This window comes from Bos indicus, chromosome 23 (assembly GCF_029378745.1).
Source record: "Bos indicus isolate NIAB-ARS_2022 breed Sahiwal x Tharparkar chromosome 23, NIAB-ARS_B.indTharparkar_mat_pri_1.0, whole genome shotgun sequence".
NCBI classification, from domain to species: Eukaryota; Metazoa; Chordata; class Mammalia; order Artiodactyla; family Bovidae; genus Bos; species Bos indicus.
Window position 1 is genome coordinate 43,617,506 of NC_091782.1, and position 19,561 is coordinate 43,637,066.

Genomic DNA, 19,561 nt, shown 5'->3' on the forward strand with positions numbered 1-19,561 from the left:
ACAAAAGGTAATTCTGTATTATGGAGCCAATGCCCGTCTGTCACCCTGTCACTGCGAGACAAGGTATCACATTACATATTAAACAGTCAAGCATCCAAAGAGAGCTTTCATTTGCAGCAGCAGCAGCAGCAGCGCGTGTGTGTGTGTCTGTTGAGGGAGGGGGCTGGCAAGACATAAAGGCAGCCCCCTTGGCCGAGGTAGGACCTTCTCTGAGGTACTTAGAATGTCTGTTTTGCTGCCATGATTAGTGGAAAATAAAGCCTATTTTCACTCAAATTTTGAAAGAAAAATTAGATTGTTTGCGTTGTACATGTGGATGCCGGGGAAAACCTGGCTGGGGCCAGCTTCACGGAGTCAACATGAAAATGTAGTTTAAACCCAACTGTATACACTCAGGTCAACAGCTGAGCCTTGGACTGATCCTGGGGTCCCGGGAAGGGGGTGAGCAGGGCAGAGGGATCTGCAAAGCGAAGCCCAGGCTGGTCCACTGACACCCTCTCCGCCACAACACACCAAGGTGGCTGAGAACAAACCACAGTCTTGAGGCATGGTGTCACTGCCACACTTGTGGGCAACAAAGCACGGATGAGTGGGTTTACTCCTTCAGCTCATGGAGGACACGCAGCTCTTTCCCTCAGGAGGATGGCCCCCGACAGGCCAGGGCGCCCCTTTGTCTGCTCTCAGATCAGCAATGATGATTCCCCACTCCAGCCAGGAAAACACAGCCCAAGCAGCCCCTCAAAAGAGCCCCCAAGAGGCAAGTGCACCCAGAAAGTAGAGAGAGCGTGTTATGGATGGAAGGATGGATAGATAAATACAAGAGACAGACAGATGGACAAATAAGATGGATGGATAGGCAGGCAAGCACATAGACCGACAGGCAGAGAGGCAGGCAGGTTACAGAATCCCCCGGAACCCTTCACAGCCAGACTTCTTCTCCACAAAACCTTCCTGGACATCTTTGCAGAAAGGATGTTCGTTCAAAACCCGACAGTGATAATGTCACAGAAAAGTTGGGCCACTGGGCAGGCAAGGAAAATATCTGACCCTCATCCTTTTCTCCTCTTTTCACAATCAAGCAAATGACTAAATTTGAGAGACGTGAACAGGAAGAGAGACAAACAGAAACCCTAGCCCAGGAGGCAGCTCCTCACCTCAAGGTACAGAGGGAACAAGCCGGCAGACAGGTCGTAAGTACACACAGGAAGGTGGACCAGATCCCTGCTCTGACTAAACCCCAAACTGGTCAGCACCACCAGGAGACAAAAGACCTCTCCTTCCCACGTCCCAACAGGAGTCCCAGAAGAGGCTCCAGCAAGGACCAGAATGCCACAGCGGAACTTCACTGGACACAGAAGTGCCTCCACCGGCAGGGCCCAAAATCTCCAGGAAAGGTGTCTGAATGGTCCCAGAAGCTACTGAGGCTCTGGTGACGACGCCAGTAAGCAGGGCCCTGTGTGCCAGCGCCACTCCTCCACTTCTTTAGGGCAAAGGCTCTTCTCCCTACACTCCCATCCTCCCATCCTTCACCCTTCAAATGATTCCCACAACAATCAGAACAGGTACCGTGTCTTGAGTACAAATGATTACTGAAATACAAGCATTCACACTGCTCTATGACGAAAAGCTCTACCTGCGTCCAGTCGCCCTTAGCCTCCTACCTCAGGGTCACTCCTTCTCTTGGTCCCTGTCCCCATCCCGAGACCTCGCTGTGTTTACACTGGAAAACCAGTCAACCTAGTTGTAACTGTCCATCAAAAGCACAAATCCTTGGAATCCCCTAAAACATGAAACTCAGGTCTCTTGTCAGCTAAGTAAGGGGTGTGCTGGACAAGTGGCCCAGTGCTGAGCGTCCGAGAGGTCGAAGATTGCCTTCCACATTCAAAAGAAGTGATTAAAGACAGTGTTGGGCTTAGGCTGGTGTGGAAAATGAGCTGCAGAACAATGGACCACTGCAGAGCCTGGGAACTTAAGAGGCAGACACAGCGGAAGGGAACCCAGCGCATTTTTATCAAAATTCTTTAGATAAACAAGACCAGCATGTCCAAAGTCTTCTGTTCCGATAAGGTGACATGCCAAAATCTCGTTTTATAAATCCTGTAATTTGCACTTCTCAGAGGGAGATTTTCCATAAGCAGAGCATGTTCCCAGATAGTGACATTCTACCTATAATTAAAACATGTCTGTGTGTGTTTGTGTATTTGGAGAGAGAGAATAGGAAAGCTTCATATAGTCATTACATTTACCCCACAAAATATAGTCACCCAAAGAAACCAGTTCTCCAATATTAACAAGTCTCTACAAAGTTAAACAAAGCTGGCTTTAACACAAATCAACAAATCCCATAAAGTTATTAGCTTACAGGAACAACTTCAAAACACTTAAGTGTCCTGACAACTTAATTCAGAAAGGTAAACAGCCACATCCTCACCCCAAACATCTCTGGCAGTCTTTATTCCCTAAGCCCATAAAACAGACCTCATGCAAGTCCTAAACTCTTTGTTATAAGCTTTCCGGTGCGCTCATACCTTGCTACATACAGATAAGTCAACTGCACACCCACTTCTCAGATGAATATAACAAAGGATTAAGTGGGATATTCAAAGTCCAAAAGAAAAACAACATCTGCAGACAGCAAGCCAGCTCAGAGAGGCCTACTGCCTCCTGGAGCTGCCTTCTTTCCGGGGTTGAAATGTAATGGAAACAGTACAGAAAGCAGAACTCCAATAACAAGGCAAAGACGTGAGGCACCTAAAATTGACGGCTGCTAACATTCACCTGTGTTTACACTTATGCAGACGTGTGAATGCACGAAATGTGGGAGCAGAACCGAGAGCTCTCAAAGTTTAAGCTGTAGGGTCTAACCTAGAGTTGCTGAGTCTCTGTTTATGTGCCTCAGTTTCCTCCATTTTTCAAGGAAAGAGGACAAGAGGCGGAGAAAGAAAGTATGAAGGGAAATGAGAACCATGCATACTGTTTATAAAGGAGACCAAAGCTATGGCAGAGGATGAACTAATTTATAATCAAACATCTATTTTTAAATGCTGGGAAATGATTAGAGCAACTAGCAATAAAATAAAGGGGGCCAGCCATCACTGGATGGCAATTCAGTCCCCAGAGAAAGGTCGAGATCCATACAAGCCTGACTAAAACTGCAGATTTGGCCAAAATGGTCAACAGAGCTCAATGCTTTAAGAGCGACATGAATTCTCTCTTGTAAATTTCCACAGTGCCTTTGCAGGAGCCACCACTGCCCCCAGGGAGGATACCAAAGCCGAAAGAATAGTAATATTAAGCAAATCACAACACTTTTTTTTTTTAAAACATACTCTCATATATATACAGCACCTTGCCATCCATAATGGATTTAATCAGGACCCCAGCAGGGAAACCCACAAAAGGCCTATTTCTCCAACAAAAGCCACAGCAGCCTGAAACAAATCTAGAGCGATTTGGTTTTTTATTTTATTCATAGGAACAGACCTTCTATCCCAGGTTCCTCAAGATAAGCCACCAAAAACTGCACCTGACAGACCCGTGGAGCAGCCATCCTCAGAGCCGGATCATTGCAGAGAGACAGAGAGGAAGGAGGACAGAGGACGGGAGGGAGGGGGAGGGCGCGCGCGAGGCAGGCTCGGAGCGCTTGTCAACAATCCTCCCCTGCACGTAAGGCGGGCGCCTGCGGATTCCGCCAGTGCAGATTCCGCGCGGCCGGGGGGAGGGGAGGCGCCGCGAGGGAAGGTTATTTATGTGGCTGCGAGAGACTCTAACACCAAAGAGGAGGGGTCTGGGGCTTCCCCCCCACCCCTTCCTGATGAATTAGAATGAGAAAAAGGAAAGGCTCAAATAGCTTTTCACCCTGTAATTTCCTCAACCTGCAATGCAGACAAATCCTTATTTTTAGGATCTCTAAGATGGTGTGAGGCGGGATGGGGGTGGGGGTGGGGGGGATGGAGGGGGCGGGTGGACCCATTGGATGGGAGCAGTTTAACTGTCCACCCTTCTCAGTGCCCAGAGTCAGACTGCTCTCCCCTCCTCGCCCCCGCCCCACCACCCCTCCTCGCTCACACGCTTCCCCCTCCCCAGCCCAGCCGCGGGGTCCTAGCATATTTTCAATGGCATCCTTTTTTTAATATCATAATCTGTGTCATTCAGCACTTGCTTTTTATTTATTTTTATTTGTTTTTTTGGCTGGGAAGCCTGGGCAGCTCTCCAGACAGACTGCAGAAATCTCTTCCCACAAGCTCCTCCTCCTCCATCCCGCGCGCCCCCTCCCTCCCATCCTGCTGCCCCGGTGCTCCATCACTTCAGTGATGACCGCATGGGCCACGGCTGCCCTCCCCGCCCCCAGCGCCTGGACACCCCGCCCCCAGGCACATAAATTCATCTAATCTAATAAAACAGAAGCTGTTTTCCCTCATTGTTCCTTGAGGATCTTTCACAAAACGGGTTCTGTGGCCTGGCAGCTGCCGAGAGGGGTGAAAAAGGCAGGATTCCAGCAGGGCTGGCCAGCTCCCTGGCCCCAGATAACTGCAGCTCGCATCTCCTTCCCTATGTCATAAGCTGTTTGATTGTTAAAGTCAAAGCTTTTGAAGCTTTTGAACTTCAGCTGGCAATTATCACGTCCAAAGCACATGCTCTGAACACCAGCCCACATTCTCCTCGTTATGCCTCTCCAGAGGGGAAGAAGATGGTCGACACCCTCAGAGAGGCCACATGGCGCTGAAGGGTTCACCAGCAGGCTCACCCAGGGAGCTGGGGAAGGAATGCCCTTACTCCTTCCTACTCTCAGCTTGTGGCTGCTGTTAACTATTGACTGAGACCCTTCTGGGCTTTACATACATAGGTCAAGTTATTCAGTCTTCAAAAAACCCTAGAAGCAGATCTGTCCTGGTGGCAGGGCCAGTGACTATGCATTTTGTCCGCTCTGTTTCATAAATGACCACAGCATCTCGACCTGCCTCACTTTCAAACAAAAAACGTCAGGAGGCAGGTGATGGTCGGCCCAAACCTCTACTCAATTTCCACCACTTTAAAACCAAAATTACAGGCAACGCCTTTAGAGATAATCTAGTACAATCCCCCACTTTACAGATATGTCAACTGAAGCTTCTGCAGGTCTGGTTCTTAACCAAAAGCACAGTGAGTAAATCCTCAACAAGCAGAAGGCCATCCAAGAACCTGGGGTTTCTGGGGCCAGGGGCAAGCTAACACACCAGAACAACCTCATGACAAACTCCCTGTAGGATAGAGGGCTGGAAAAGCCTCTGCAACCATTACACGCCCAGTGTGAGCCCAGAACAGACCCTCATTCAGCTCTCTCCAGTGCAATCTATTCCTATTATGCTGAACAACTGTTTGGCGTGTATCCCACTGCAGCATAAGTCATACACAGTCCATTAAAGGACATTTAAGGGGTGACTGTTTGGCTCGTCCCTCTTCTTTGTATGGGGACTTGTCTTAGTGGCCTTCCCTGATCAAAAGCACCCAAAAGGGAGAACTGCAAAGGAGATATGAGGCAGGTATTGATTTGGATATTATGGAAATTTTGAAAAAATGTTAGTAAGAAAGTACAAACCACAAGACATAACCCATCAGTCAGAAATGAAGCTTGAGGGTCATGAATGGATAATGGTTACGCTTAACACCCCAACTCTGACCACTCAGACACAGCCCCTGTGGGTACGTAAGGGCTCGCTGCTCTTTACCTATCTCTAGTCTCCCAGGCTTCCTCTTCCAATCAACTGAAAAAGTAACAAGGTATTTAAAGTCAAAAAGATAAGGCAACCCACTCTGGTATTCTTGCCTGGAGAATTCCATGGACAGAGGAGCCTGGCTGGCTACCATGGGGTCGCAAAGAGTGGGACATGACTGAGAGACTTAACACTTTCACTTTAACAGGATATTGGGCCCCAGACTGCTCTTACTTCTAAAAGCATAGCAGCATCTGACGATGCACTTTTTGTTGTTGTGTCTGACTCTTTGTGACTCCATGGAATGCACCATGCTGGGCTCCTCTGTCCTCCACTCTCTCCCAGAATTTGCTCAAATTCATCAGACTATACACTAGGGATTTATTCCCTAAAAGACGTGCTTAGCCAGCCCTGTGTATCCACTCTGGCCTGTGCTCTGCTGCTGGGTCGGGAACAGGACCTGGGAAAACTCCTGGCTGTAAACTTCAGTAGGTTTTGGACTGTTCGGCTAAAACACGGTCTTACCAAAGAGGAAAGCTATCTTCAGCACCGGACAGACTAGAAGGACCAGCATCCTCCAGGAGATACACAAGAACACTGAGAGCGAATTTCAGCTTCACAGGAGCATCACAACTTTCAGTACTGAAATTCTGTTAAGAGGGGAGAGTAGAAAGGGAGACTGGCAATGACTGTTTCTTTATTCAAAGTATGATTGACAGCATCACCAGCTAAGCTGCAACATTCAAAGATCAGAGGAAGTCTCAATTCTTAAATGAAGACAAGACTCCCCTCAATACTGGCAACTCTGTCGAGACCCCTTTTCTGCAACTTGGATAAAATAGAGAAAATCTGCAAACTCAATCACTAAAATAGTGTCTATTGTGCTTCCCCCTACCTTATTAAAGTTACAGCACAAATATGCATGCCTAAATAGTATATTATTTTACTGGGCACAATTACTAGCTTCACAAAAAGGCTATCATACCATGTTAAGCCCAAGAAGATTTTTCTTCCAGCTGAACATTAGGTTACTAAGTAAGATCCCACCATGATTCTGTTTATCTTCTGTCCCGTCATTTTCACCATGATTTATCACACTCTATTGTATGGTGTATGTGTGTGTGCTCACTCAGTCGTGTCTGACTCTTTGTGACCCCATGGAACCTATAGCCCGCCAGGTTCCTCTGTCCATGAGATTTCCCAGGCAAGAATACTGGAGCGAGCTGCCATTTCCTCCTCCAGGGATCAAAGCTGCATCTCTTGCATTGGCAGGCAGGTTCTTTACCACCATGCCACCTGGGTAGCCCCATTGTATGGATATTCCACAATTTATTTTGATTCTCTTGTTCATTTAAAGTGTTGCTGATCTGTTGCTATCGTGAACCACGCTGCAAACATCCTTCTACTTGTCCCCCACCAAGCAAGTGCTACGGTTCCTCTGAGATACACAACTAAGAGTAAAAATTACTACAAATCCTTGGGTACACAAATATTCAAATTTATACGTTAACAGCAAACTGGTTTCCAAAGTCAGTACCAGCAATGAATCACTGAACTTCCAATTGTTTAAATATGAAGACCTCTTATTACTCAAGACTCCAGAGTACTAGTCGTTTCAATTGCTACTTTAGAAGAGATCAGAATTTCAGAAAGGATGTCCTATCTGAAGAAATGCTCTGCAGCCGGCCAGGACAAGGCTGCCCTCCACCCGATTATCGCCTCAATGCCAGGACATCTGAGGTCTCAGAATTAAAGACCCACCTACGTGCACAACCAAAATGAGCTGGGCCAACTCCAGCAGCCCACCAGCTGCACTCAGCATTTTAAAAAATACACAGCTGAAGCAAACCCCAAATCTTGGAGGTGGACAAAATTGGAAAGAACAATTCATTTGCTGCCTTAATCAAATTTGGATATCTAATAATACCCTGTGCTAATTAAGAGAACCTGCTGCCTCAGAAGCATTAAGACCTTATTTTATTCATGTATCCAATCAAGGAAGTCAGCCGATATTGAGGGCTGGGATCCACCTCAAACAGGAAAGACAAGCCTGTCACAGCTAGAGCAAACCCTGGGGTACTCCCTACCACCCATGATCGACCTCCAAAAGCGCTCCAATTCCCTACCTATCTAAGCTAGGGCACATGACGGGGGCACCTTACTGCCTGAGTTATGTGCTATGAACAGCAATTTACCAAAAATACTTAAACAGGAAGGCAGGGTAGAGTGGGTTTCCCTGTGAGAGGACGGCATAATAAAGGTGGCGGTGTCCAGGAAGTCTAGGAAATAAGAGGGTTTTAATGAGCACATTGCATTAGCCATGTGTCCAAAGATATTTCTCTGTTAGCTGAGCTGACTTACACAGTATGGATCATATCACCTAAATTATAATAATTTTTAAAAAGCCAATACAGAAAAATGATCCACTGTGCCAATATCTGACTTTCAAAAATACTATTGAAGTGTGGGCACTTTGCAGCAGTCATTATGTTAATAATAAACATTACTTGTTAAAATTGTATTTAAATCCAAGTTAAGACACTGGCAGTATACCAACCAGAATTAAGTACATACGGAGTCTGACTTGGACCCCTTCCAAGAGGGCTTGCTAATTCCTGAAGCACCAACAGCGCTCAACTGTGTAATGCATGTGGCTGGCCCTACAGCCAACGTGACTTCAAGGCCACAATGTACAATTATAAAATAATACCAATAATTACAAGAACACAGGAGAACTGGGTTGGATGACTGTATATTAACTAGTGAAGCAAACTTGGTCGCAATGGATTTAGTCACTAATACCACTGAAATGTGACTACAATTAAACCAGGAGGTTCAAATTGATAAGCTATCAGAAAAAATGTTCCATCAGACTTTTTAAATTAAAGAAAAAAAAAAGGTTTATTTGGGCATCTAAACCACTAAAAACCTTACTGATTCACAGCACATATATCGTAATTTGGACAAAGTTGCTTGGTTCTAATCTTAGTTTTACTTCCCATTAACCCTAACTCTCCTTAAGCTCTCACGAAAGCTCTCTGTGCCTCACTTTGCTTACCTGTTAAATGGCCATAAGGACAACAGTGGTTTAAGATGTTAAGTACCAATGGCACATGATGAGTGCTTTATGAAAGGCTACCTACATGCCTTAATAAGGGGTTCCATGGTGGCTCAGATGGTCAAGAATCTGCGTGCAATGCAACAGACCTGAGTTCAATCTGAAGGGAATGGCTATCCACTTCAGTATTTCTGCCTGGACAATCTCATAGATAGAGGAGCCTGCTGGGCTACAGTCCATGGGGTCACAAAGAATCAGATGTGACAGAGTGACTTTCACTTAATAAAACTTTGGTGCTAGTGAAATACAATTTTTGTGGGTAATATTTACTTTTAATTATTTGACTGTAAAAAGAAATAGAAGATACATATATATGTAAGCTTTTAATATTTTTAAACTTATTTTGCTTCATTGCATCATGCAGGATCTTTAACTGTGGTGGAAGAACTTAGTCGTTCTGCAGTATGTAGGATCTTAGTTCCCCAACCAGGGATTGAACCAGTGTCTCCTGCATTGCAAGGCGGATCCCTAACCACTGGGCTACCAGGGAAGTCCCTAATGTGTTTTTTTTTTAATGATTCAGATAATGGATTTGAAAGGGTAGACAGAGAAATGATGCAAAGTTAAAGATTATCAAAACTATGATTTTGAAAATTAATCACCGTAGTATTAAGTAGAATTCAATGAGAATCACAACATGGCCACTTTACCTCAAGAATAAAGAGTAACAGAAAGCGCTGTTTGAACAGCACTGAGACCAAGAAGAGGCAGATCACAACACTGACAAAGCCCACAGCCTCACACACCGCAAGTATGGCAACATACTGATAAAGGGATGACAATTTTTATATTAGCGATTTCACTTCTAGGAAGTAGTACGAAGAAATTAAACAGAAACAAGAATTTTTGTGCAAGGATTTCAATGTAGTTCATCTTTATTATTTTGTTGCTTCTTTTACTGGTTTAAATTCTTTTTTTTTTTTTTTTTTTTTTTAAACGAAACAAAGTTTTCCTCTATCAGCTTCCTAAACCATGACTGGCTATCAGTGCTTTGGTTTTCAAACCTGGCAACATGGACAACCCATGATGGTCCATGAAGGCAATGGAGTAGCTGGCTTGGGGGAGTCACGCGCGGCAAACGACATGCTCTCATCACTCCCTGCACTCCCAAGCCTCAGTACCTTTGCACATACCATTCCTTCTTTTGCGGTAGTCTCTCCTCTGTCTGCCCAGGAAGTTCCTGCAGCCCCTCCTGCTCAGCCTTTGCTGACAGTGTCACCAGCTCTACAGGTGCTCTTCAATGTCATACCTGATTGTCAGGTTCCTGACCAAGAGGATTTAGTCTTGCTCATTGTAATAACCCTCAAAATCTAGCATAAGCCTAGAGAAGTGGCTCAGGACGAATGAATCCTGTCGAAAACATAAGGTGCTTCTTTTGAGGCCATCTCAGGGTCTTTATAAGCCTGAAGCACTCTTTGTTACCTCAGGGGGCCACATTCTACATCTTACCAAGCTTTCAAAGGCACCCTCCGCTTTTCTTCCTAGAGAGGAAAATATGTCAAATACTTATCTCTCTGTGTTTAAAAAGTATTTTGCCAGGAATGCCTCGTGAAATTTATAATACACTTGATTTGCTGGCATTCATGAATCAAAATTAAAGAATTTTCAAGAATTAACTTCAGGTTTTCAGGTGAAATTAAATTACAGCTTTCAAAAATTTAACAGTAACCTTCACATTATGTTTTATACATATTTAACCTTTTAATGATTTTTTAAAAGAAACGGAGACAATAATTTATTTACACCTGTAAAGTTGTTCTGTGTATTCCTCAAAGTATTTATCTTTTATACTCTAATTTTGATAAACTTGGTTTGTGACTAATAATTTTAAGTAAAAACCACAACTGTAATCCTTCTCTATTTTATAAGGTGAAATTACATCAATCACTATTAACAGTTTTCTTATATTCTTCATGGTATTTTCCTTAAAGGTATCATGTATCATACTAAAGACTAATGCTCAATATGGAACACGACTGTATTAAATATTACACAAGATTTTTAAAAATCACATTTTCAAACACTTAGGAACATGAGGAAAGAAAGTGTAACTTAAACTGTAGAGATTCCATTGCATACAGAAAACAATTTTAAACAAGTTGTGTTTAAAAAATATAAATGTCCAGAAAGCAGACCAGAGAAAATAAAACAAACTAGTAACAAAAAGCAGTATTCTCCCCCAGAGGTAATCTTCATAAATTTCTGAAATTTCCAGAGTCAAAATCAATTTCTTTAAATACAAAAGCAAAAGGAAATCTTAAGAGTTATTTAAATGGTATCACAAGAAAAATAGGACTGCTGCCATCACAGACGCAGTACCCAACCACAAGACAAGTTGATTAATGAAAACAGGCAGCTATTTTAGACATTACTTACGCGATGCTAACAGAAAACCTAGATTAAGAGGCACATAAGAACAAGAAAGGGGTTTTGGAGCCAGTGATAGACCTGCTGTATTGAAGTCAAGGACAATACAAATTTTGTGACATTAATACCATGGGCAAGGGTCTCCTGAAGCTGCCCAAAACACTAAGAGGCATCTGAAACAAATACTACTATCATTTCACTTTGCTGGAAGTGTTTCTGAAATTGAGGACACGGGGTATGTAAAAGGACTTTCAGCCAAAAACAACAACAGGAGCAGGAAGACAGAAGAAATTCACTCCTTCGCTCACCCTCTCTCCTAAGTTCACGGTCTAATTTGGTAGACTCTGGTCACAAACACACAAACATGTGGCTTTTAAAATTAACTGAAACTAGCCAGACCAGCTAGGGCTAGGTCTCAAGAGTCCTAACTGACTGGTGGCTGCCACACAGACATGAAGCTCTCCATCACCGCTGAGAGCTCCCCTGGCTAGTGCTGATCTGTAGACTTTCCATGCACTTAGTCTCGGGCCGCAGCCGCAGCCTCTGCGTCTCTGTGCTGTTCTCTGCTAGGAGCTAAGAACACAGGCCCAGCACACCCAGGGCATGGCAGACAGACGGGACTTCTTTTCAGGCGTCAAGGAGGGGAGGGGCAAACAGAGCAGCAGCCGACAAACCCCCTCCAAGGCAGCACAGATGGCTCCTGCAGGAGGGGAGAAGGGAAAACGAGGCTGGGACTACTCAAAAGCCACAAGCTTATTCAGAAAACTAAGAACTGTAGAAAAACTTTCTCTGTGCGAAACAATTGCACCAAAGGGGGATTTTTTTTTTTTTTCATCACAAATGGTTTTAGGAGATCCTGTTGTAGCTTGAGGGTGAAAGGTCAGCAAGCATCAACTAAGAGTGTCACATGAAACGGTTCTGACTTAGGACTCAATCTTGCTACCCTCCAGGCTCTAGGCTCTGAGAGGTGTGAACCCACAGAGGACTCTGGGCTCGCCGCCTCAGTTCCTACACACACAGGAGACCTCCAGAGAGAAACCATCACCCTGCATTCTTGTGGGCCCGGAGAGATGTGGGTGGGGAAGGACACACACCCCGCCCTCCAGCACATTTCCTCCACATTACTACCTCCGATCCACACCCCTCCGAATTCTGCAAAGACCTCCAAATGTCTCAGGGCATCGAGTGAGCTGGAAGAACATGAGCCTGCCATAAACACATCCTGTCATCACCCATCGCTAAAACAGAACCGAGACAGACAAGGGGTGGCAAGGGTTTTCTTTTACTGAAGGAGGAAACCAGAGAAAGGATGACTGCTCACAGTGATACCCAGTTACTGGTAGGACCAGAATGACAGGGCCATGACAGTGCATATTACAACCAATCAACTTTGTGCCGCATCCAATATTGCTTTCAATGGCTGGAATCCAGGCATTTGGGGCTAATTTGACAGACTGCAGTGTAACATAACCTCTATCCCTTCTAAAAGGCTGCTGAAAATACAGAGCCCTAAGAGTTTTCTCCCTTGACTCTGCCCTAAGTTTAGCCTCCATCCTGGACACTCCAGTCATCTTCCCTCTGCCTGCCTTAGGTCTCTGCCCCCCAGTACAGCTGGCACAGATCCATTCTCTTCCACCTATCACGTGCCAGCTCAGAAAGAGCCCTCTCAGGCTCCTCAGAGACTACAGAATCCAGCGTTCTGTGCCCAGGTAGGGGCATTCCCCCCCATACAAACTCTCACTATTCCTACTACACAGGCTTCCCAATGGGGTTCCCAGGTGACTCACTGGTGAAGAATCCACCAGCCAAAGCAGGAGACGTAAGAGATGCAGGTTCGATCCCTGGGTTGGAGAAGATCCCCTAGAGAAGGAAAGGGCAACCCTGTCCAGTATTCTTGCCTGGAAAATCCCATGGACAGAGGAGTCTGGCGGGCTACAGTCCATGGGGTCACAAAGAGTCGGACACAACTGAGCGCACACACATACGAGGTTTCCCACCAGTGAGGAATGACCTGCTGGGGAAAGCAAAACGGGTCACTTCCTTCAAGCTTGGTCAGGGTTTCTACTCCCCAAGTTCTAGGGAGAGGTCTAATTACAGGATGCTGGCACCCAGGGAACAAAGCAAACCAATTTTAACACAGTCCCTTAAGTATGCTGTTTTATGACCCAGCTACAGCTTTTATGAGAAGTGGTTAGGTAATGTACATCTAGAACCTCAATAACAACTGCCCTTTGAATGCTTCCTTCCTGCCAGGGACTAAGGACTTTAAATAAATCATCCCATTACTCCTGAGAATATTGCCTCTGAGGAAAAAAAATTATTCCTCCACTTGACAGAGCTGGGAAACAACCGAGCAGGAGCCAAGAGAGAGTGACCAAAGCAGGTTTGCTAGTTCCTTCACCCTTGGCGGGACTGTGAGCCACCCACTCATGGACGACGGCATGACCCTCTTCTGCCAATTTCCACGAGAAAAGCTGGAGGGCTGTGGCCTCCTGGCCCAGGACTGGTGGGAGAATGAATGCCCAACAGTTCTCTCCAGGAAGTCTCTGGAGCGTGTGCGTTCGTAGCTCCAGGGCCCTGAGCTCAGACCAGGGCCGGCTCCAGCCTCAGTGTCTACCCGGGACGGCGTGGTTGTGGGGCACACTGATGTGTGATCCTCACTGGGGGCGTACCATCTGCAGATGCACTGAGCGCACCCTGCCCACCACCCACCAAGAAAACCAGTCAGTTCCTCAGCCGGAAAGCACTCTTAACTGTGAATCTGCTTCAAAAAAAGGGCTAAGAAATCGGAGGAGACTGTGGTGGTGGCCGGTACAGCCTCCCATCACTACCAAGAGTAGCCACTTGATGGCAATCTTAACCTGTTCCCTTGGAATTCTTCCATTGGGGAGACCCCAGGAGGGAGCCGAGTGTGCTGGCTGACCCTGTGGACAGGGCTGGAGAGTGTCCTTGCAGGACCTTCGTCTGCAGCGGTAGGAATGTCCAAGGCTGGATAGAGAAACTAAGCCAACGCTCTCCCGAGTGTTACTCGCCACATCACAGGCTCCTGTGGGGCCTGGCTAGACGTGATCACACAGGCTCTGCAGTCAGACCGACAACTTGGGAAGACGGAAATCTCTCCAGCCCCATGGCACGTTCGCATCGGGCTTTCCATCAACAGACTGAAGTGCGAGGCAGACAGATGGTAACAAACAGGCTAATAAATCAATGGCGAGCGCCTGCCTCTTATCTCCGCACCTTGTCCCCTGAAACCACAGGAAAAAAAGCCAAAAAGGAAAAAAGGAAACTTTCCTTAAAAGGTGCAACACTTGTTGAATAAAGCAGCCTACCACCTTCCTTCTCATTTAAATCATAAAAGAGAAGGAAAAAAAAACAAAGCAAAAAACACTACTTGCATCTTCGGCAGAAAAGGCTCTCCAGAAAAAAAAAAAAAAAGAAACACTGTAAATTGCATTCACTAGACACTTCTATTTTCAGTGGCAGGAAAATTAACATCAAAACATGGGGAGAAAGAGGAAGTATACGGGACTGTTATCAGGAACCAGCCAGCTCTCTCGGCTTGGATGACAACATGGTACCTCCCCCCCAACCCCCAAACACATACTCACTTCGACCTGGCCCTGTGCTTCCTAACTCTTGGCTTCTCGATTTATAAGGAGGGTTCAGGCAGAGAGTGGAGTGTGTGCCAATATTTTCCTCTGAGGAATTCAGAAAGTGCCAGCTGAGAAGCTTCCAGCTCACCCTTTACAACTGCAGCACTTTCCAACCGAGTTGACTGGAAAGGCCCTTTTCAAACAGCCTGGGTTGTCTAAAGTCAGGTCAAGGACTGAGTGAGACGGGGAAAGCCACTAGGGTACAGGCTGGGCAATCTGCAGCTCAGATTCTGCTGGAAACCAGCAGGCCCGCCTGCATGCCAAGACGGAATATTCTGGAATACGTCCCACTGGCATGTCACCCACCCAGATGATGTCTGAAGAGGACTCCTCAGCCCTCTAGAAGATAGGAAGCAAGGTGCATTCAGTGAGGCCCTTCACAAACACCCAATCTTTTGGGAAAGGAGGACAGCGTCAGAAACAAACGTTTCCGATGTAGAGACCTTGGGCTGCCTTCACGCATCAGAAGGCAGAGCCCTGGAAAATGGGAAGGAAGCTGCCACTTCAGACACCGCCACAAGCTGGCCTGGAGTCTCAAGCCCAGATGGCGTCCCCTGTCATCAAGACCAGGTGCCAAGCGTGACCAGGATGCCCACCTACCTGCCAAAGGGAGGCGCAGACCTGGTTAAGAAATAACCCAGAAGACAAGGGCAGGGCAGGGCAGCTGGGAAGAGGCCCTGTCCGTGTCCACACGGAGCTGATTTGTTACCTCCAAGGTGTGACTGAGCCAAGTGCACCAGTGACAGGTCAGGGGACGGTGCAGAGAGGAGGGCCCAGGTCCCAGGGCATCCGGCACGAGGAGCCCTAAAAGTTCTCCTTGGCACAAGACAGGGACAGCTTGGCTGACAGGCCAAGCTGACGCTGGTGATGTGTTGCCTGCAGAGGCGGGACTAAGGTTACAGAACAGTCCCTGTTTCCCTCATTGTCCCCAAACCTCCTGAACGAGAGAAGCTAAATCTGAGACTCTGCAGAAGGACCTTAAAGACCATGGAGAAAGCCAGAAGGATATATGAGATTTGGCAGCAGGTGAGATTAAGTAACAAATTCTAAATTAAGGGATTTGTGGCCTGTATGGTAATTTCCCTCAAAGCATATCCAGTTATCACTCTCCTGGCTTTAAATATATGCTGGACAGGACTCTATAAACATTTTATGTGGCTCAAGTAATAATAGGTTATTTTCAAAAACCAAGTTAAAAGGTCCTCTAAATCTGGGGAAGATGGGATCTAAGAAATTCACAAGCAAAGCGAAACTGCAAGCGTCCACTGTGGTCGATCTGATAGCAGTTATAAACTGCATACACACACATATCACAGGATTCAAATCATGAAACGTGTAAAGATTTAGAAAACCCACGAGGCCCTTCTCCAAGCAGTAAGAGGTGGGAGCTGTCACCGACTGACAGGAATGGACACAGGAAAACCCCTCGCGCGAGCAGATGTCCTCTGGCTGAGTGCAGCCCTATCTGGTGACCCTACGGAGCCCTCCTTTCCATACTTGCTGAGAATTTAACATACCTGGAAAGCACTGCCCTAAATTACATTTAGGGCATAACATTCAGACACATAGGATGGATAAATGTCCTACAAATAGGAATCCCCCAACTTCAAATTATCCTATGAGTTTTTTCAAACTCGAGGATAGAAGCGTCCTTTCTAGGCAGTCTCAATTGCCAGTCCCCTCCCCAGCCCTCAGAGCCCACAGAACACCTTGTCTGCCCTCTGTAAGGGCCCCGGCCTCGGAAGGCAGCTCCTGGTGCAGGTGAGCCATGCTTCAACCCCCAGTGAAGAAAAGCACTTGGACCAATCCAAGTGGTCTGACGGGAGCAACCACTCAGTAAAAACATGGTCAAGAATTCCACCCAACTGAGAGGAGCAGTGTCTTCTGAGGTCAAGCAGCCCTCAGAGTTTCCTGACTTGCCAAGAAATTGTTACAGTCTCACAAAGAGAAAAGACGGAGCAGATTACCAAGGAAATTAACTTAATCTAAAATTAAAGAACTGTCCCCATCACAAATCCCTACCAAATACAAGACTGTTACAAAACTAATGTGACTCCCCCCTAAAATCCTACTGAAACCCGAACACCCAATGTGACTACATCTGAAGACTGAGCTTGTAAAGAGGTGACGAAGGTTAAACAAGGTCATATGGGTGGGGCCCTAATCTGATTGGGCTGTGGTGTCCTTATAAAATGGGGAAGAGAAGAAACCAAAGCACTCTCTCTCTCAGCCAGGAAGCAAGGCCTCACCAAGAACTGAAGTGCCTGGAACCCTGAATCTTGGACTTCCAGCCTCCAGAACCTTAAGAATTACAGTTCTGTCTTTTTTACGCCACCCAGTCTGTGGTACTGTCTTCAGGCAGCACCAGATGACTAATACACAGACTTACACCACAGCCACAAGAAAACAGACAGAATCGGCCATCCCACCGTGCTGCTGCTGCATGTTTCTGCATCCTCACGGCCACCAGGCAGGTCATGGGGTCCTCACAAGAAATCTCACTGAAAACACACTGTACTAGCAGAGAAGGAACATGACTTACAGACGCCCCTTTGGCTTGCTTTTGGAGAAAAGCAAGGTCTTGAACGCAAGTTCCAGAATATCTTGAACTATTAACATCAAGGCTGAGTATCCTTAGACTAAAAACAGTGACACAAAGGGGGCCGGTGGGGGTGCCACGAGAGAGGCCACACGGAAGGCGGTGAGAAGCAAGCTTCTCAAAGCCCACTTGGTCTGGGCATGCACGGCAGCTCAGACAAAAACTGTGATGCCGGTTTAGGGTGGGGAATCCGACTCCACTAGCGCCACCATGAGATGGTGAGCGTCGGCCGTGAGCCGGTCCGACCATGGGGTCCCTATTCAAGCTCAAAACCTCCAGGAGCTGCTCAATGGACACACGTGTGCCTCTGGCTTTGAGGCACCTTCAAGTCTCCACAGACACTGTCCAGCAGCTGGCACATTCTGGGCAAAGGTCGCAAACTCATATAAAGTCATAAAAGCTTCTAAATACAGAGACAGCCAGGCTGACAAACCACCAATTGCGAACACTCTTTAAAGAAGTAAATGAACTGGAAGGGCCATCCTCTGGGGGGATTGGAAAAGTCCTGGATCAACAGTGGAGCACTAAACACATGGGTGTATGTACATTTGGCAACTCACTGAGCTGCACACTAAGAGAGGCAATTTCACAGTGTAAAGACCGCCTCAAATTTATTTATTTTTTTAAAGGTGGGGGCAAGATCTGGATTCAGGAGTCCTGGGTTCAGATCCTGACTTAACCACTTCTCAGCTACATAGCTTTACACATGTTGCTTTCCATATATGAGGCCCACTAAACAAACCCGCAAAGTTATAATAGTAAAACACTGTTATGAGAATTAAAAGCAGTAACTTATTTCCTAAGAAAGCCCAATTTTAAATTAAAATTACCAATCAATGTATCTTGTACCTAGGCAAGCATTCAACAACTGTGGTTCAGAAAGAAAGGGTAAAGGGGTGACCCAATTCCAAGAATTATGATGATGAGACTTATAAACACATGACAATTATGAATAACTCTGCGTTGTGGTAACAAGAAACGACACGGCTTGTGATCTGGGGCGAGGGGCTTAGAGGTCAAGGTCCATGCCATTTCAAAAATGAAGTCTGGAGAACCCTGAACAGAGAGGAGCATGTCCACAATGGGACTGAGGGGTGACGGGCAGGGGGCGGGGACACAGCCAGTGTGTAGGTGAGCACTCGCTCTACAGAGCACCCAGGAGTTGTGCACACAGCAGCCATCAACACGGATGAAGATTTTCCCTTCTGGAACTCACCACCTACTACAGGGAGAGAGCTTGTAATAAACAAACAATGCAATGCCAGGCAGGGAGAGAGTCGACGCAGAAAAAACATTACAAGGTCGGGAGCTAAAGGGCAACAGGCAAAGGCACAATTTTTGTATGGCGCTTGAAGAATCTCCAGTACCAAGACCCTGACCCTCAAAGTACTTACAGTCACACAGGTATTCTAAATAGAAGCATCAGCAAGCACACAATTCCGGGGCAAGAGTACACTGCTAAACGCAGCAGGAAGGTTAGACTAGGTGAGACGGGGGTGAGGGAGAGACAGGCACGCAGGACCAGAGAGATGCTGGAGGACCACATCCGGCGTCCAGGGTAAGGATGTCTGCCTTCCACACTGAGAGATGGGGGCACAACGTGGGACATGGCACATGCCGATTCCTGCTTACAAAGAACTGGCTGCTGCCTAGAGAGAGGAAAAGGCAGAAGAGCTTCATAAAGACAGCTTTAGGGGTCTCAGCCCAAACCAGAGGTGTGTACCAGTAGCAGTGGCACAAAGTCAATTGCAGAAGATACTGTGAGCTTAGGATGAACGGGGTTGTGAAATCTGGAGGAAAGGAGAGAGAGAGAAGTACCAGAGAACTCCAAGCTTTTGATCAAAGCAACCAGAAGAATGGAATGTGCATTCACTGACTAGCAAGGCAGGAGCACGTAAGAGTGAACGGATACAGAGCTGGCTTGGTGCACCCCAAGCGCACGAGACCCACCCACGAAACAAAGTCTGGGAGGTGAACAGGCAACTAGGGTTCAGGCGAGACGCGTCATGTCAAACACGGCCAAGTGGGCGGCTACGTCACACTGACTGGTAACTGGATTTGGGCATCAGCCTTGGTAAGTGACCCGACTCTAAGGGTTCAAAAGAGAACGGGCAGGGAGAGAATATTAACG

The 19,561-nt window shown here is 46.5% G+C and overlaps 1 protein-coding gene across 5 annotated transcripts in view; it reads right to left on the reverse strand.

The window, feature by feature from the left end:
- Positions 1 to 19,561, reverse strand: part of JARID2 (jumonji and AT-rich interaction domain containing 2) — a 231,759-nt gene that overhangs the window by 96,879 nt on the left and 115,319 nt on the right. Inside the window, exon 1 of one of the 5 annotated variants that reach the window (XM_070778360.1) lies at positions 3,484 to 3,843. The exons of the other annotated variants lie outside the window; for them this stretch is intronic. Within the exon in view, the coding sequence (XP_070634461.1) occupies positions 3,484 to 3,550 (67 nt within the window). The 5' untranslated portion in view covers positions 3,551 to 3,843. Of the gene's footprint in view, positions 1 to 3,483; positions 3,844 to 19,561 lie in introns of those variants that run through there. 5 annotated transcript variants of the gene reach the window in all.